At 42.6% G+C, this 20634-nt stretch overlaps 1 protein-coding gene across 2 annotated transcripts in view; it reads right to left on the bottom strand.

The window, feature by feature from the left end:
* Positions 1-20634, bottom strand: part of LOC128229973 (uncharacterized) — a 44229-nt gene that overhangs the window by 10577 nt on the left and 13018 nt on the right. Inside the window, exons 1-3 of one of the 2 annotated variants that reach the window (XM_052941915.1) lie at positions 16319-16528; positions 13874-14003; positions 10283-11289 (exon numbers count right to left, since the gene is read on the bottom strand). In XM_052941915.1, coding sequence (XP_052797875.1) covers positions 10283-11289; positions 13874-14003; positions 16319-16378 — 1197 coding nt within the window. In that variant the 5' untranslated portion in view covers positions 16379-16528. Of the gene's footprint in view, positions 1-10282; positions 11290-13873; positions 14004-16318; positions 16529-20634 lie in introns of those variants that run through there. The other variant, XM_052941913.1, reaches the window with a different exon arrangement.

Here is a 20634-nt window from a genome sequence, read left to right as displayed (position 1 = left end):
TTTTTTTTTTTCAAACTGACTATAAAAACGATAGGGTCGGCGCCTATTCCGTAGGTAGGGTCGGGTAACCCGAACCAAATGTATTTTTTAGGCCTAGGCAACGGAAACAAACTACTGTTGAATAAACTACTATAATGCAGTCCAAATATGAGAGAACAAGACCACCGGGCAAACATATACTATGTAATATTTAGATGACATGAAGTAAATTCTTTATGATAATGAATGGTCAGAATGAGGGTACAAGCCCTTCTTAATAATAAAAATATTACTTCAGGTCATCTTACTGACTTAGAATACAGCCACTTTGGCTGAAACATTGACAACCCAAAATCTGACGCAGGGATTGTGAATTGGATGAGTGACAGTAGGCGGACCTTTTAACACCCGCGAAAGTTGCAATTCTGAATGATTAAGTCCAGTACTTAATAATTGCACATCTGCAATTTCATTTGCTGGAAATTCTAAAATTATTTGAGCATTCTAGTTATTGCATCGACACACATGACATGCATATTATTCAAGCCCTATAGAATAATATATGCACTTGCAGCACAAGTTATCAGATCTGATTATTAATTATTTTATATTAAAACATGTTTGAACATATACTGTAACGTTTATAACATTATAGTTCGTATACCATGTTAACATTTTATGTAAGGTTGATCCTAAAATGCTGTATATATGCTAATTAAATAAAATTTGATATGGGTGATATAAATCTTAATATTCCATTTACCATAATTACATGATGGCCTTAGGCCACATCACATTAATGATTCGTTCCGCGGATTTACCGCATCAATTTGTTTGAAAAAAAAATGTTCCGCACAAGTTGAATAAATTTCGGCTTACGCCTCGGTCCATATACACTTTGGGTGGCTTACTGGCCGGTCCTTATAATGTCATATGATCCTCAGTTGTGTGCAATATTTCTTTAATATAACCGGTATCAATTACTATTAAATGACACCGGAAACAACGTGAGCACCAACTTCGAATTGGTTTTAGTCTTCACTAATTCATGTGTCAATAAGCTGAATATCAACGGCAATGATATGATTTAACAAGAGTGTTATTGAAAGGTTTCGCACCATGCCCTCTTTGGTAGCACTCTTCATTCATCATAGACACAAATAAGGCCACCCATCTTACCACATGTACAACAAAACGGCAACCCTTCTGCATTCATGGGCACAAACAAGGCCACCCTTCTGCACTCATGGGCACCAACAAGGCCACCCTTCTGCATTCATGGGCACCAACAAGGCCACCCTTCTGCATTCATGGGCACCAACAAGGCCACCCTTCTGCATTCATGGACACAAACAAGGCCACCCTTCTGCATTCATGGGCACCAACAAGGCCACCCTTCTGCATTCATGGACACAAACAAGGCCACCCTTCTGCATTCATGGACACTAACAAGGCCTACCCTTCTGCATTCATGGACACACACAAGGCCACCCTTCTGCATTCATGGACACACACAAGGCCACCCTTCTGCACTCATGGGCACAAACAAGGCCACCCTTCTGCACTCATGGGCACCAACAAGGCCACCCTTCTGCATTCATGGACACAAACAAGGCCACCCTTCTGCATTCATGGGCACCAACAAGGCCACCCTTCTGCATTCATGGACACAAACAAGGCCACCCTTCTGCATTCATGGGCACCAACAAGGCCACCCTTCTGCATTCATGGGCACAAACAAGGCCACCCTTCTGCATTCATGGGCACAAACAAGGCCACCCTTCTGCATTCATGGGCACCAACAAGGCCACCCTTCTGCATTCATGGGCACAAACAAGGCCACCCTTCTGCATTCATGGGCACCAACAAGGCCACCCTTCTGCATTCATGGGCACCAACAAGGCCACCCTTCTGCATTCATGGGCACCAACAAGGCCACCCTTCTGCATTCATGGACACAAACAAGGCCACCCTTCTGCATTCATGGACACTAACAAGGCCTACCCTTCTGCATTCATGGACACACACAAGGCCACCCTTCTGCATTCATGGACACACACAAGGCCACCCTTCTGCCCTCATGGGCACAAACAACGCCACCCTTCTGCACTCATGGGCACCAACAAGGCCACCCTTCTGCATTCATGGACACACACAAGGCCACCCTTCTGCATTCATGGGCACCAACAAGGCCACCCTTCTGCATTCATGGACACAAACAAGGCCACCCTTCTGCATTCATGGGCACCAACAAGGCCACCCTTCTGCATTCATGGGCACAAACAAGGCCACCCTTCTGCATTCATGGGCACAAACAAGGCCACCCTTCTGCATTCATGGGCACCAACAAGGCCACCCTTCTGCATTCATGGGCACAAACAAGGCCACCCTTCTGCATTCATGGGCACCAACAAGGCCACCCTTCTGCATTCATGGACACAAACAAGGCCACCCTTCTGCATTCATGGGCACCAACAAGGCCACCCTTCTGCATTCATGGACACAAACAAGGCCACCCTTCTGCATTCATGGGCACAAACAAGGCCACCCTTCTGCATTCATGGGCACCAACAAGGCCACCCTTCTGCATTCATGGGCACCAACAAGGCCACCCTTCTGCATTCATGGGCACCAACAAGGCCACCCTTCTGCATTCATGGGCACAAACAAGGCCACCCTTCTGCATTCATGGGCACCAACAAGGCCACCCTTCTGCATTCATGGACACAAACAAGGCCACCCTTCTGCATTCATGGGCACCAACAAGGCCACCCTTCTGCATTCATGGGCACCAACAAGGCCACCCTTCTGCATTCATGGACACAAACAAGGCCACCCTTCTGCATTCATGGACACTAACAAGGCCTACCCTTCTGCATTCATGGACACACACAAGGCCACCCTTCTGCATTCATGGACACACACAAGGCCACCCTTCTGCATTCATGGACACACACAAGGCCACCCTTCTGCATTCATGGACACACTGAAGGCCACCCTTCTGCATTCATGGACACCAACAAGACCACCCTTCTGCATTCATGGACACCAACAAGGCCACCCTTCTGCATTCATGGACACCAACAAGGCCACCCTTCTGCATTCATGGACAAACACAAGGTCATCCTTCTGTTCTCATGGACACCAACAAGGCCACCCTTCTGCATTCAGGGACACCAACAAGGCCACCCTTCTGCATTCATGGACAAACACAAGGCCATCCTTCTGTTCTCATGGACACAAACAAGGCCTACCCTCTGCCATCATGAACAACAACAAGGCCTACCCTCTGCCTTCATGGACAACAACAAGGCCTTCCCTTCTGCCATCATGGATACCAACAAGGCCTACCCTTCTGCACTCATGGACAGCAACAAGACCTACCCTTCTGCATTCATGGACACCAACAAGGCCAACCCTTCTGCACTCATGGACACCAACAAGGCCTACCCTTCTGCCCTCATGGACACCAACAAGGCCTACCTTTCTGCACTCATGGACACCAACAAGGCCTACCCTTCTGCACTCATGGACAGCAACAAGGCCGACCCTTCTGCCCTCATGGAAACCAGCAAGGCCAACCTTCTGCTCTTATGGAAACAGCAAGGCCTACCCTTCTGTCCTCATGGAAACCAGCAAGGCCAACCATCTGTCCTCATGGACAACAACAAGACCACCTTTCTGCACTCATGGACTACAACAAGACCACCATTCTGCACTCATGGACAACAACAAGACCACCCCCCTGTCCTCATGGACACCAGCAAGGCCACTCCTCTGCCCTCATGGACAACAACAAGGCCACCCTTCTGTCACAATAGACAAAATTAGGCCATCCTTCTGTCCTCATGGAAAACAACAAGACCGCCCTTCTTCACTCATGGACAACACCAAGGACACCCGCCTGTCCTTATGGACACGAACAAGGCCACCCTTCTGCCCTCATGGACAACAACAAGGCCACCCTTCTGTACTCATTAACAACAACAAGACCACCCTTCTGTACTCATTGACAACAACAAGGCCACCCTTCTGCACTCATGGACAATAACAAGGTCACCCTTCTGTCCTCATGGACAACAACAAGGCCACCCTTCTGTCCTTATGGACAACAACAAGGTCACCCTTCTTCACTTATGGACAACAACATTGTCATTGACAACAACAAGGCCATCCTTCTGTACTCATGGAAAACAACAAGACCACCCTTCTGCACTCATGGACAACAACAAGGCCACCCTTCTGCACTCATTGACAACAACAAGACCACCCGTTTGAACTCATGGACAACATCAAGGCCACCCTTCTGTCCTCTTGGACAACAACAAGGCCACCCTTCTGTCCTCATGTACAACTAGGACACGAACAAGGCCACCCTTCTGCCCTCATGGACAACAACAAGGCCACCCTTCTGCACTCATTGACAACAACAAGACCACCCTTCTGCACTCATGGACAACAACAAGGCCACCCTTCTGCACTCATTGACAACAACAAGACCACCCGTTTGAACTCATGGACAACATCAAGGCCACCCTTCTGTCCTCTTGGACAACAACAAGGCCACCCTTCTGTCCTCATGTACAACTAGGCCGCCCTTCTTCCCTCATTGACAACAACAAGGCCACTCATCTGTCCTCATGGACAACAACAAGGCCACCATTCTGCACTCATGGACAACAACAAGGGCACCCTTCTGTCCACATGGACAACAACAAGGCCACCCTTCTTCCCTCATGGACAACAACAAGGCCACCATTCTGCACTCATGGACAACAACATGGGCATCCTTCTGTCCACATGGACAACAACAAGGCCACCCTTCTGTACTCATGGACACCAACAAGGCCACCCTTCAGTCATCATGGACAACATCAAGGCCACCCTTCAGTCATCATGGACAACAACAAGGCCACCCTTCAGTCATCATGGACAACAACAAGGCCACCCTTCAGTCCACATGGACACCAACAAGGCAACCCTTCAGTCATCATGTACAACAACAAGGCCACCCTTCTGCACTTATGGACAACATCAAGGCCACCCTTCTGCACTCATGGACAACAACAAGACCACCTTTCTGCACTCATGGACTACAACAAGACCACCATTCTGCACTCACGGACACCAACAAGGCCTACCCTCTGCCATCATGAACAACAACAAGGCCTACCCTCTGCCATCATGGACAACAACAAGGCCTACGCTTCTGCACTGATGGATAGCAACAAGGCCTACCCTTCTGCCCTCACGGAAACCAGCAAGGCCAACCTTCTGCCCTTATGGAAACAGCAAGGCCTACCCTTCTGTCCTCATGGACAACAACAAGACCACCTTTCTGCACTCATGGACTACAACAAGACCACCATTCTGCACTCATGGACAACAACAATACCACCCCCCCCCCCTGTCCGCATGGACACCAGCAAGGCCACTTCTCTGCCCTCATGGACAACAACAAGGCCACCCTTCTGTCACAATAGACAAAATTAGGCCATCCTTCTGCACTCATGGACAACACCAAGGTCATCCGCCTGTCCTTATGGACACGAACAAGGCCACCCGCCTGTCCTTATGGACAAGAACAAGGCCACCCTTCTGTCCTCATGGACAACAACAAGGCCACCCTTCTGTACTCATTAACAACAACAAGACCACCCTTCTGTACTCATTTACAACAACAAGGCCACCCTTCTGCACTCATGGACAATAACTAGGTCACCCTTCTGTCCTCATGGACAACAACAAAGCCACCCTTCTGTCCTTATGGACAATAACAAGGTCACCCTTCTTCACGTATGGACAACAACAAGGCACCTCTGTAGTCATTGACAACAACAAGGCCACCCTTCTGTACTCATGGAAAACAACAAGACCACCCTTCTGCACGCATGGACAAAAACAAGGCCACCCTCCTGCACTCATTGACAACAACAAGACCACCCGTTTGAACTCATGGACAACTAGGCCGCCCTTCTGCCCTCATTGAAAACAACAAGGCCACTCATCTGTCCTCATGGACAACAACAAGGCCACCATTCTGCCCTCATTGACACCAACAAGGCCACTCATCTGTCCTCATGGACAACAACAAGGCCAACATTCTGCACTCATGGACAACAACAAGGGCATCCTTCTGTCCACATGGACAACAACAAGGCCACCCTTCTGTACTCATGGACAACAAGGCCACCCTTCTGTACTTATGGACAACAACAAGGCCACCCTTCTGTACTCATGGACAACAACAAGGCCACCCTTCAGTCATCATGGACAACAACAAGGCCACCCTTCTGCACTTTTGGACAACATCAAGGCCACCCTTCTGCACTCATGGACAATAACAGGGCCGCCCTTCTGTCCACATGGACAACAACAAGGCCAACCTTCTGCACTCATGGACAACAACAGGGCCGCCATTCTGCACTCATGAACAACAACAAGGCCACCCTTCTGCCCGCATGGACACCAACAAAGCCACCCTTCTCCACTCATGGACAACAACAAGGCCACCCTTCTGTACTCATTAACAACAACAAGACCACCCTTCTGTACTCATTTACAACAACAAGGCCACCCTTCTGCACTCATGGACAATAACAAGGTCACCCTTCTGTCCTCATGGACAACAACAAGGCCACCCTTCTGTCCTTATGGACAATAACAAGGTCACCCTTCTTCACTTATGGACAACAACAAGGCACCTCTGTAGTCATTGACAACAACAAGGCCACCCTTCTGTACTCATGGAAAACAACAAGACCACCCTTCTGCACGCATGGACAAAAACAAGGCCACCCTCCTGCACTCATTGACAACAACAAGACCACCCGTTTGAACTCATGGACAACTAGGCCGCCCTTCTGCCCTCATTGAAAACAACAAGGCCACTCATCTGTCCTCATGGACAACAACAAGGCCACCATTCTGCCCTCATTGACACCAACAAGGCCACTCATCTGTCCTCATGGACAACAACAAGGCCAACATTCTGCACTCATGGACAACAACAAGGGCATCCTTCTGTCCACATGGACAACAACAAGGCCACCCTTCTGTACTCATGGACAACAAGGCCACCCTTCTGTACTTATGGACAACAACAAGGCCACCCTTCTGTACTCATGGACAACAACAAGGCCACCCTTCAGTCATCATGGACAACAACAAGGCCACCCTTCTGCACTTTTGGACAACATCAAGGCCACCCTTCTGCACTCATGGACAATAACAGGGCCGCCCTTCTGTCCACATGGACAACAACAAGGCCAACCTTCTGCACTCATGGACAACAACAGGGCCGCCATTCTGCACTCATGAACAACAACAAGGCCACCCTTCTGCCCGCATGGACACCAACAAAGCCACCCTTCTCCACTCATGGACAACAAAAAGGCCACTCTTCTGTCCTCATTGACAACAACAAGGCCACCATTCTCCCCTCATGGACACAAACAAGGCCAAACTTCTTCCCTCATGGACAACAACAAGGCCACCATTCTGCACGCATGGACAACAACAAGGCCACCCTTCAGTCATCATGGACAACAACAAGGCCACCCTTCTGCACTTTTGGACAACATCAAGGCCACCCTTCTGCACTCATGGACAATAACAGGGCCGCCCTTCTGTCCACATGGACAACAACAAGGCCAACCTTCTGCACTCATGGACAACAACAGGGCCGCCATTCTGCACTCATGAACAACAACAAGGCCACCCTTCTGCCCGCATGGACACCAACAAAGCCACCCTTCTCCACTCATGGACAACAAAAAGGCCACTCTTCTGTCCTCATTGACAACAACAAGACCACCCTTCTCCCCTCATGGACACAAACAAGGCCAAACTTCTTCCCTCATGGACAACAACAAGGCCACCATTCTGCACGCATGGACAACAACAAGGCAACCCTTCTGTACTCATGGACAACAACAAGGCCACCCTTCTGTACTCATGGACAACATCAAGGCCACCCTTCTGTACTCATGGACAACAACAAGGCGACCCTTTTGTCCTCATGGACACCAACAAGACCATCCTTCTGCACTCATGGACTACAACAAGACCACCATTTTGCACTCATGGACAACAACAAGACCACCCCCCTGTCCTCATGGACACCAACAAGGCCTCCATTTTTCACTCATGGACAACAACAAGACCATCCCCCTTTCCTCATGGACACCAGCAAGGCCACCATTCTGCACACATGGACAACAACAAGGCCACCCTTCTGTACTCATGGACAACAACAAGGCCACCATTCTGTCCTCATGGACAACAACAATGCCACCCTTCTGTCCTCATGGACAACAAGGCCACCCTTCTGTCCTCATGGACAACAACAAGGCCACCCTTCTGTACTCATGGACAACAACAAGGCCATCCTTCTGCACTTACTGTGTTGATAAAAACTTCAATATTCCAATGAAAAAATGTGTTGGAGCAAAACATACTGATTTCAGTGCACATTGTTATTTTTTATCTATTTCTCGATCATAGTTTTGGCTGAAGTATATTGAACCATGATGCATATTAAATAGAGTAAAACATTTGTAGTGATTGAGACAGAGATATATAATTATGATACATATGGTTGTGATATTTGGGGCTGGCGTTTGGAGCCATCGCACGCTTGATCCATTTGACTATATCATATTTTATATCAAATCACGGATATATCAATATATATGAATATATATTTATAATACATATATATATACTGTATGTGTGTAAATAACATTTAAGTATTTCCGTGATCTTACGTTCCTATAACTTTAAGGTAATTAGAAACTTATATTGCCGCAGGAAAAAATAAAGATTGAAACATACGATTAAACTTATGTATATACGACAAGATCATTGCAAAAAAGACCATTACATGAGCTTTGATGACAAATCAATATCTTGTTTAAAGGGACTGCGATCAAGACCAACATTACACTGAACGAGATATACACACACAACAAGCACTACACACACAACAACATGTCTCCTGTGGTAAATGTTGGGGTGCCAGTATAAGGTGCAAACTTTGTGGAAGTTTAAACTTGGTGTTAACTCACAAGATCACGAGTTCTCTAAGAATACAATTTAAACTACACGGACAAGTTCATTAGATGTCCCCTGTCAAGCACAGGCGGCAGTACCTTTGACAGGACCCACCTCACTTTCCACGACACCCCCCCCCCATAAAAAATATAATAATAATTAAATAATAATATGAAATAAATAAAAACATATATATATATATGAAAAAATCCTAATATATTATATCATTACTTATTTAAGTTTGACTTGCTAACGCCCTCGTACGGACAGTGCTGTTTTTTGTAAAGTTCATAATTAACTTATTTTTTCAACAAATTGCCCCCAAATAAAATGGCAAACAGGATGAGTCCTGTCAACGATACTGCCGCCTGTGCTGTCAAGAGGCACAGAGTAAAATAGTAACAGACCACAACAGCACAATAGAACAATAACAGGTACACGAATATCGTTACAGTTCAATGTTGGGGCTTGGAACGGTCAGCGAAATTCAGTTTGTCTTTAAAATCATATATGAATACTGACACACGTGTCCAACAAATGATCATTCATTGCAAAGTTAAACATACAGGCCTGAGGCCTGTCTACTATCAAACGTATAGTGTCCTTTGATGAATATATATATGTGCAATTTTATTTCATGTTGAAAACTGTAAATTTTATAGTTTGCTTAAGCTTACAATTTACTATTCAATAATTTATTTTAATAGTTATTAAGCAATAGTACATAGTACTACATACCGCTGAGGACCTCCTGACATAACAGTGACCAACCTGTCAGCCCGCAAACATTGAAGTATACTGTCAGGATGTACGAAGTGGTCTGTACTATTTCGTGTATAATACTGCATATTATACCTAAAGTGTTTTTTTCTACATGGAAAAACATCTTTTTTAGTAAAACAATAAAATTGTAATTGGGCTGACAGATGCAGCATGGTGCTCTGCCGATGCTGCATGGGCTTTGCCGATGCTGCATGGGCTTTGCCGATGCTGCATGGGCTTTGCCGATGCTGCATGGGCTTTGCCGATGCAGCATCGGCTTATTTTACATTAGCATGATGCTGCATCGGCAATAAAGACCCTAATCGTAAGCCATAGTATGGTATTGATTGAACTGGTACGCTTTAAATTGTACATTTAAAGGTCTGCTGTCACTTACAATATATAAAGAAAAAAACGTTAGTTTGTATGGGTTAATATTATCTCTCAACGAAATCCTAATTAAAATATATAAATCATAAAAGCTCACCTGTGTTTGAAAACTGCCAGTGGCAAGACAGAAGAGGCCAGGACAATTTGGCCAAATACGGGTCACAATGTCCGTAAATCCTTTGTTAAACTCCTTTCTTAAAAACATCGCTCTGGCAAGATCCGGACCATTCAAACACTGTCCCAGAATCTGCTTCATTTCATCAGTCACGTGACTTGTACCGGTGATTTCCCCTTTCTCAACATCACTGCAAATGGTGGTCCATTTCCTTTCGAGGACTTGGAAATAGAGCAGAGCCATTTGTGACGTCGAGAAAAACAGATTGCAAATGTCGTTAGTTTTTAATCCGAATACAAGATTAATGTATATGACGTCCTCTTCGTTGTCTACGTCTTGAACAATATCGGGCACGACGTAGGGATTTAAAGAATATGATGATCCTAAACCCGATATCGGCCCCGTTCTAATACCTGCGTCAGAAAAACATGCCTTAGAATTAACCCTCACAGCTAACCATTTCCTTAAAAAGTTATTTCTATGTATCTCAAGAAAACATTTTTGAGACAAGAGAAGCCATTTTCCAGCAGTCCGTCGCATCAAACGTACAGATTTCGGAAAGAGTTTGCTTCTGCCGGAAGTTGTCCCAGATGTTTTAGCGATGTAGTCGGCCTGGCCAGGGAAGAACACATTCTCTGAAGCTTTGTCGCACACCTCGGAAGCAAACCGTTCATAGTCTGCGTAGCGTGTTAATGGCACTTTACTTCTATACTCATCTACACTTTGCACAGATCCTATATCAAAGTGCTGACCGACATTTGTTTGGGCGTTTGTTTTCAGTATTTCAAGAAGGAGCTCTGCTTGATGCTTGGTTACATTGTTGCTGAGTTTGTTAAACTGTTTGTGCATAAGAAGACCGACTATGTAGAGGGTGCGCTGGAGGAAGTACTGCTTCAGAAGGCTGCGGATAGAGTGGGAACGTCCCGGCTGAAGGCGCCATATGTCCACGAGCAGTAAAAGCATCGTCATCAGCACCACTGACGGCAGATCTAATGGAATTTCAATTGAAAAAAGACTATGTTAAAAAAAGTTTTTAAATAGTCACATTTGTCTTTTGTACTTAAATTTCGTTCAGGAATGACAGTTGTTAGTAACACCCCCCCCCCCCTCCCCCAGGTCCGGGGGTATACCGGGGAAAGCGGGTGATATGGGCCGTGTTTTTACCTATCAGGTTGCCCCGCGGTGCCGAGTGGTTTTGTTTTTGCTCCATGCGGGGGCATTTGGCGGGGATTTTACCAGCAGTTTGATTTTACCCGGAATTGGCTGGACCGAAAGTAAAATTTCCCTATCCACCGGACCTGGTCGGGGGGGGGGGGGGTACAATTGACTGGAGCATAAGTATATTATCGTTTAATTAAAGGACCATATGTCACTTAAGGAACAAATAACATGCTTATTTATGTATAGTATTATGTAGTTTATTTAATATTATGCCTTCTGTTACATAATGTATTGATCTGAATAATGCGTATTGTACATACTATTCAAATTGAATAAACGCAAATACGGCTATGTAACATATATATCATATAATGCACCAGTCGATTGTAACCACGGTCCCCCCAGGTCCGGGGGTATACCGGGGATAGCCGGGGAAATTGGCCGTGTTTTTACCTTTCAGGTGGCCCCGCAGTTGCGGGTGAATGCAGTGGTTTTGTCTTCGCACAAAATATAGCGGGGAATGGGCCTAACCCAAGGGACTGGGTGCGGGGGCATTTGGCGGGGATTTTACCATCAATTCATCCCCGCAGGGCGGGGATTTTAGCCGGGGTTGGATGGACCGAAAGTCAGAGTCGCCGCTATTCCCCGGACCTTGGGGGGGGGGGGGGCGTTGTTACAATTGACTGGTGTATAATATGGAATTTATTAAAAACTGCCCCAATTTGAAAAAAGTAATGATGTTTTGTAATATGGATATATGTTTTATTAGTGTACAAACAATTTCCGAAAGAAAAACATAACTGTTTTGGTATTATCGAAAGAGATTGCATGCTCTTAAAGCTGCACTCTCACAGATTGACCCTTTGACAATTTGTTTTATTGTTTGTCTTGGAATTAACCATTTGCTTGCGTAAGTGTCTAAAAACCCGTGATATAATGCTGTTGACAAAAAAAAATAGATCGAAGTCTTTCATATGAATGTTCGGTAATTGATGTTTTATGGCTAAAAGGGTTAGTACGCTTTACGAAAAATAAAAATTTTCGGCAGTTGTTTGAACAATTGAAATATGTTCTAATGCGAGTTATCTCATAAAACTGCATTGAAGACATTAGTGCCAAAATCAGCTCATTCTGAGGGGTAAAAAATAAAAAAGAGAGTGCAGCTTTAAGTTAAGCTTGATACGAATTTTTAATTAATTGAAAATAAAAAAGAAGTTTGGAACAGTCCATTTTGTTATATTGACAGATTTTCAATAACAACAGTGCTTATAATGTTGATATCTGAAATTGGACATAATTGGAAATGTTGATGGCTTTCTTCAAGTAGACGCAAAAGCTGAACGTTTTGAATGTAGTAAGTGTTGTGACGATGATCGATTATAAACAACAATTGATCGGAAAGACCTACGTCGGCGTTGATCGATAGTGAATTTGTACAATCGATTATATAAATAAGGGACGTAATCGCTACCGACTAATTTTCTTTAATAGTTCATGTTGAAGATGTTACATGTATCTCACTAACAGTATGTCACTTCAGAACCTTATTACAACTTTTCTTTATAATTTAACTGCTAAAGGATTGGTTCTTAAAGCTGCACTCCCACAGATTTACCATTTTGACAACTTCTTTTATTTTTGTCATGGAAATACCAAAATTTTGCGTAAATATCTGAAAAGCAATGATATAAAACTCCTGACAAAAAATGAAATCGTAGATTTTCATATTTCCGTTTGAAAAGTAATGTTTTATGGCTTAAACCATTACGAACGGATTAAGAAAAACATCAATGTTTGAACTTAAGTATAAAATCTGCAATCTGAGTTTTTGTCAGCAGTCTTATATAACTTGTTTCCATAGTTTTTTGCAAAAAAATGGCTCGTTCCAAGACAAAAAATAAAAAAGTTGTCAAAAGGTTCAATCTGTGAGAGTACAGCTTTAACATCTCATGTCTGTGGTTTAATATCATGTTTCCGTTTACTTCGTACCATGTAAAACATTAGTTGTAAAACATAAAAAATACTCAACTGCTTGTTGTACTTGTTACTGACTGATTATTAAAAAGAAATTGATATATTTCTTTGTGGGCAATGACAACTAAGCAAAATATAATTTTGAAAATATTGAAGGGGACACATATGTGTTTACTTGTTTACTTGATTATTTGTTTACTTGTTTACATGCTTTCAGTAATGTTATGTCAAGCCATGTAGTTTATGCTATCGGGCACATAAACAAAACTAAAATGTTTGGTGTAATGATTCAAATATAAACTCATGCGTTTAACTATCTTTTTTTGCAAATTATTATACAATGATATGATAATTTTAAAAATTCTCAATAAATATGACATTATTTAAAAAGAAATCATTTTAAATAAATGCAATTATTGGTTTATAATAGATATATACCTGGCACAATCTGGTTGATAGCTACTCCGTTCCAGCCGATCCTGTATATCAGTACCAGGAAACATATCGCCGCCACGCCCTTAATACTGTCATGTATGGTTATTCTACCCGGCATTCTGCTCTGGATTTTCTGGAACGGTTATTGAGGTTATGCTGAATATTACGAAGAATCAATCGACAGCAGGGGCGGGTCCAGGATTCGAAGTAAGAAGAGGAAGAACTTTGGGCGTACCATCCCCCAGAAACGAAATTTATCTGGTTTAAAATGTTGGTAGGGAGTGGGGGGGATCGGCTCCTTTATTGAAATAAAAAGTAAACTTGGACTGGGGGGGGGGCGCCGGATGCGCCCCCTCCCCCTGAATCCGTTAGTGGGCTGTTATATAATTTTCGACTACTTACGTTATCAAAAACTATAAAGTTTTGAAATTTAATTATTCTGTATTTTATATGTATATATGTTTGTAAAGTTCGGATACAGATTTTAAGTAATATATGTATTGGTTTATCAATATATCACGTTTATCAGAATACTGTTAACATAACATGGCGGGCTAAGATCCTTATAAATGCATTTAATTTTAGCTGTGTCAAATCGGGTCTGGATGATCAACTTTGCGCATTTCAAGAACACGCGTTCTTTGCATGCAACTAGCTCGCCAACATTGGTTATCCTCGAATCAATATACTCGACAGTGTAGCGTTGACAACTAGCTCGCCAACATTGGTTATCCTCGAATCAATATACTCGACAGTGTAGCGTTGACAACTAGCTCGCCAACATTGGTTATCCTCGAATCAATATACTCGACAGTGTAGCGTTGACCTACTCAACAACTGCGGCTGAGTTCTTCTCCACTCTGCATTAAGAATAATACGCTTACAATGGCGCTTTTCATCTAAGTGACACTCTTATTTGAAATCAACAGATACACATATATAACGAACATATATTTTAAGTTATAAACCTTTAACTAATAACTAAATAATGCATTTAAGGAAAATATTAATTACTGATAACAAGACTGTAACCGTGTATGTAAAAGCTGAAAACGCACAACTATTAAATAAATGATTTGTGAGTGCTTAAAAATGTTCATCAGTTGTCTCATAAGATTGAAATACCGCGTTGTCTGCATCTACACAGTATCCTTCATAAGAACCATAGTGTGTGATAGTTCAGCCTTTTATGTATGTAAAAACAATTGTTTTAATTGCGGTACATCTCATTTGGGAGTAAGAGTGCACTATATATATTTATATATGTCATCATATCACCCTCTGAAACTATTCTCAATGTAGACTTAATTTGACCGATATATACTCACTTTATCTTGGGAAAATATATAATATATGTTTTATGAAACTAGTTTCTAAAAAATATAAATTGATATGGCCTTACTTACGGGAAAAATCTATTCTTCTGAAAATAAATCCTATTTATGGGTTCTGCCATCAGGCAAAAAACTATGGTTTGGTTAGGGTTACATCCTTTTCAAAAACAGGAAGGGTGCGTAGTTTTTTTTAATTAAAAGGCTTTATATAAGAACATAATTGTCATTATTGGGGAATGGTATTAAAGGAATCTTCAGTATAAAAGGTTTAAACTACATATTGAAGCTGCACTCTCACAGTTTTTACAACTTTTGTTTGATTTTTTTTTGTCTTGGAATGAGCAAATTTTTGCGTAAATATATGCGAACCAGTGATTAAAGATTAGATCGCAGATTTTTACATTTCAGTTCAAGAAATAATGGTTTATGGCTTAAAGCGTTACTAACGGGTTAAGAAAATTGCATAAAACATCATATTTTTTTAACTTAAATAGAACAATCTGTTACTATTGTTTGTCAGCAGTCTTATGGTTTACTTACATTGGCTTGTTCCAAGACAAAACAATAAAAAAAAAGTTGTCATAATGTTCAATCTGTGAGAGTGCAGCTTTAAAACACACTTTTTTACCATCTGACTTTTAAAACGGTAGGTTCGGCGGCTATTTCGAAGGTAGGGTCGGGGAGGGAGGGAGGGAGTGAGCGAGCGAGCGAGTGAGCGAGTGAGCGAATGGGTGAGCGAATGGGGGAGCGAATGGGGGAGCGAATGAGCGAGTGAGTGAGTGAGTGAGTGAGTGAGTGAGTGAGTGAGTGAGTGAGTAAGTGAGTGAGTGAGTGAGTGAGTGAGTGAGTGAGTGAGTGAGTGAGTGAGTGAGTGAGTGAGTGAGTGAGGGAGCGAGCGAATGAGCGAGTGAGCGAGGGAGGGAGGGAGGGAGTGAGCGAGCGAGCGAATGAGCGAGTGAGCGAGTGAGCGAATGGGTGAGTGAGTGGGGGAGCGAATGGGGGAGCGAATGAGCGAGTGAGTGAGTGAGTTTGTGAGTTAATCATAATTATTACACTAAACAAACAACATAGAAATGATTTCTGAAAATATTAACAACAATTATAATTTACTTACAAAATTAATCCAAGTCATGCTTGTCGGCACCCGGTTGACTTTACAGTGAATTTGTATCATCCTTCTACTGCATTTACAGTGGTATCCGTTTATTTCACGTCTTAAGTTATAATTGTATACAACACACTTGTTGAAACATACACCTTATTAAAGCTTTTGCGCAAATATAGCCAGCAAGTCAGCTAGCTTGTGTCATCAGCATTAACTAATAACAGCGCAGCTCGCTGAACCGATATTTATAACGTAAATAAACGATGTTATAGGTAGGGCTGATGAACTAGCAGCACTCGTCATAAAGGCAGTCAACCTAGCGAAGGGTCACATCACAAACGGCCTTAAGTTTTCCTTATTATTTATTCATACAGTTGTATACATAAATATCGACCAAAACGTTATAATTTAAAGTACTCATGAGGTTTAAAGCTAGCCTATTCGCACTTGTCTATTGATTCAAACAATCAGAGCTTGACATGTTTTACCGATACAAGATTTACCCGACCAGGAAGAACCTATATACAGAACCAAGTGCAAGAAGGTCGACCCGAGGACACGCGAGTGCCCACAACATTATCCTAAATACAGGTGCATTCTAGTGAGAGAGACAATTCTTTTAAACACCATAATTGATTAAATAACTTTTAAACCATTGCCATAGCAGTATTTTTTTTCAGAATATTCGGGATTAAAATTATATAATGTTTGACTTTTTACGTGCCGAACTTATAAATGCAAGCGCTAATATATTGGCTGTTTACATTAATTTTGAAATGATTATTTTAAAACGTAAGATTCTTACTTCTTAATACTGCTTAATAGATAACACAAAATTTTAAATGCAAAATTTGTCTATTTCAAATTGACCTAAAATATTCGCTTAGACAAACCATTTCTAGTTTATAGAAAACATAAACAACGACAGCATAACAACAACGGCAACACAACAACAACGGCAACACAATAAAGTAGAATGTAATGCAAAACTTATCCCGATGACAACTTATTTCAGCTAAAAACCCAGAAGAAAACAACATGTCGAAAATTAAACATGTTAAAATGTCAAAACATACATGTGTTCATATTGCTGAAGCGGGCGGAAACATTCTCGACTGAAGTACATTGTCAATAAATAAAAATGATTTCGACCATTTAAGGAATGGAAGTTGAGGTATAAATATTGCGTACTGAAATATCTATTTTGAGGACGTCATAGAAATGAAACGTTCGCCTAACTATGCTGACCTTCAACGCTCAATGTTAATAAAAAAAACACCTCCATATAAACAATTATCAGTAAATAGTTTGCAGTGCGTCTTATCTAAATATATAATGTACGCGAACACACTGAAATATCCTTGAGGTCGATGTATACACCCCCCCCCCCCCCTGCACCAAGGTTATTTTATATCCTGTAATCAGTTCACCAAAACAATGTTTTCCACAGCAAAGTGATGATTTTACTGAAACCGGTTTTTCCTGCTTTTCTTGGTGAATCGAGTGACTAATATGTAATAGTTTTATGACATGAAGTAAATTCTTAATTATTAAGATTGGGCGGAGTGTACGTAGCGAACGTGTCCTTCTTAATCATTAAGAATTCAAATCATGTCATCTAACTGACTGAGAATACAGCCTCATTGGCTGATTTCATTGGCAATAAATGTAGGTTGCATTCTAAATAGCTTTAGAATACAACCTACATTTTCAACCAATGAGATTGCAGATAGGCAACCATTAAGTAGTCCATTCTTAATCATTAAGAATTCACTTCATGTCATCTAACTTGTCCAACTAATGGCCGTCAACGAGTCTTTTGGTGATTTTTTTTACTACGGCAGACTTGTGATAGGATACATAAGAAATGTCAAAATAAAAAGTGTCCCTGATCGTTCATTATTGTAGCTATTCATCTATTATTATACACAACGTCGTACGTAGGCCATTACTCCGCCCAAACCTTAGTCAACTTTAATATGTATAATATGGGCAAACTGTTTTAAACAAGCGTTTTAAGGTAAATTACCAGATGATCTCTACTAAGAGCCTCGAGAGATTTCTTACATCTGTTTCAATGGCCGTACCAAGGCAATAACTCAACATTTACTGATAGTTCATGATATATCCATCGTGATGGTTGTCCTGAACATATGTACATATGTCTTGAAAAATAGATATTTAACACGAGCACTTGGACGATTTTGTCATAGACAGTGTTATCATGAAACGGCGTTCTACGGTAGTGACACGGGCCAATCATAGACAGTGTTACCAAGAACCGACGTTCACCGGCTATGGCGCGGGCCAATCACAGGCAGATTTACCAAGAATCGACGTTCACCGGCTGTGGCGCGGGCCAATCACAGGCAATGTTACCAAGAATCGGTGTACACCGTTAGTGACCCGGGCCAAACATAGACAATTTAACCAAGAACTGGAGAACTGAAGTTCACCGGTAGTGGCGTGGGCCAATCACAGGCAGTGTTACCAAGAACCGTAGTTAAACGGAAGTGACACGGGCCAATCATAGACAGTGTAACAACGAACCGGAGCGCACCGGTAGTGACACGGGCCAAACATAGACAGTGTTACCAAGAATCGACGTTCACCGGTTGTGGCGCGGGCCAATCACAGGCAGATTTACCAAGAACCGACGTTCACCGGCTGTGGCGCGGGCCAATCACAGGCAGTGTTACCAGGAACCGGAGTTCTACGGTAGTGATACGGGCCAATCATACACAGTGTTACCATGAAACGGCGTTTCCCGGTAGTGACACAGGGCAATCATAGACAGTGTAACCAAGAACCTGAGTTTCCCGGTAGTGATACGGGCCAATCATAGACAGTGTTACCATGAAACGGCGTTCACCGGTAGTGACACGAGCCAATCATAGACAGTGTTACCATGAAGCGGCGTTCACCGGTAGTGACACGGGCCAATCATAGACCGTGTTACCAAGAACCGACGTTCACCGGCTATGGCGCGGGCCAATCACAGGCAATGTTACCAAGAATCGGAGTTCTACGGTAGTGACACGGGCCAATTATAGACAGTGTTACCAAGAACCGGAGTTTCCCGGTAGTGACACGGGCCAATCAAAGACAGTGTGACCATGAAACGGCGTTCACCAGTAATGACACGGGCCAATCATAGACAGTGTTACCAAGAACTGGAGTTCACCGGATGTGGCGCGGGCCAATCACAGGCAGTGTTACCAAGAACCGAAGGTAAACGGTAGTGACACGGGCCAATCATAGACAGTGTAACAACGAACCGGAGCGCACCGGAAATGACACGGGCCAATCAAAGGCAGTTTTACCAAGAACCGAAATTCACCGGTTGTTGCGCTGGCGAAATAAAGCAGTGTAAACAAGAACCCGAAGTTTCCCAGTGTTTTGATCAATCCGTCAGAATTATTGCAACACATGGCAAAATCTTCAGTCTTGGTAGCTGAATACCGCACATATATTACAATGTTTATATTGTTTAGTGAAGTTGACCGTTAAACATATTTTTATTCAGCGCAATAAAGTCAAATATTTGTTGATCAAGATATATGTGAAGGTCACTCATTGTTCTCGTCACTTTACTTCTTATCATCCCAGGTACAGTTCAGATAGGTTACTGTCATATTATCATTTACAAAAATAGTTGCGATTACTTTTAAACTCACTTTGTGTCGGTTGTATTGTTTAACATCTATGTGAGGTTTAGGTTTGGTAATAATGATTTATTTTCGATCTATTGATTCATTGGTTGGCCATGATAGGCAATGACCAAGACACCGGAGATCGCAAGCGTAAGGGGTTAATCATAGGCAGTGTAACCATTCACTCGCTCGCTCACTCACTCACTCACTCACTCAAACAAACAGCAACCCACTTACATTTATCACTTCACATCTTCTTTCAACATACTCATACTTATTTGTTTGCTCGATTTATTAACCTTTCTTCTGCTAGCATACCGTCATCTACTTATTCACTAATTCCTTTTACAAAACATGTTTAATCAGCATTGATATAAATTCAAACGGAACATGAGTAGCTACGGGCACAATTTACGTTCAAATTATAATATGTTAGGGCAGAATGTGAGCACTCTTTTGCTTATACATAAAGGTGTTCGATTTGAGATCATGATCTGTATAAGGGAAAACAGTTTACCTTGTTGATAAACTGTGCTTGAGTGTAGGTGCCAAGATGTGCACCAAGGCGGGTACCAGTGTGGGTACCAACATTCCGCAGTTCCAGGATGGTGACAAAGTGCAGTCTGTTACTCTCACAGAAATACCGGGCATGCATGTAATATGATCGATAAG

Source organism: Mya arenaria, chromosome 4, assembly GCF_026914265.1.
Source record: "Mya arenaria isolate MELC-2E11 chromosome 4, ASM2691426v1".
Lineage (NCBI taxonomy): Eukaryota > Metazoa > Mollusca > Bivalvia > Myida > Myidae > Mya > Mya arenaria.
This window is presented reverse-complemented; position numbering and strand designations above follow the sequence as displayed.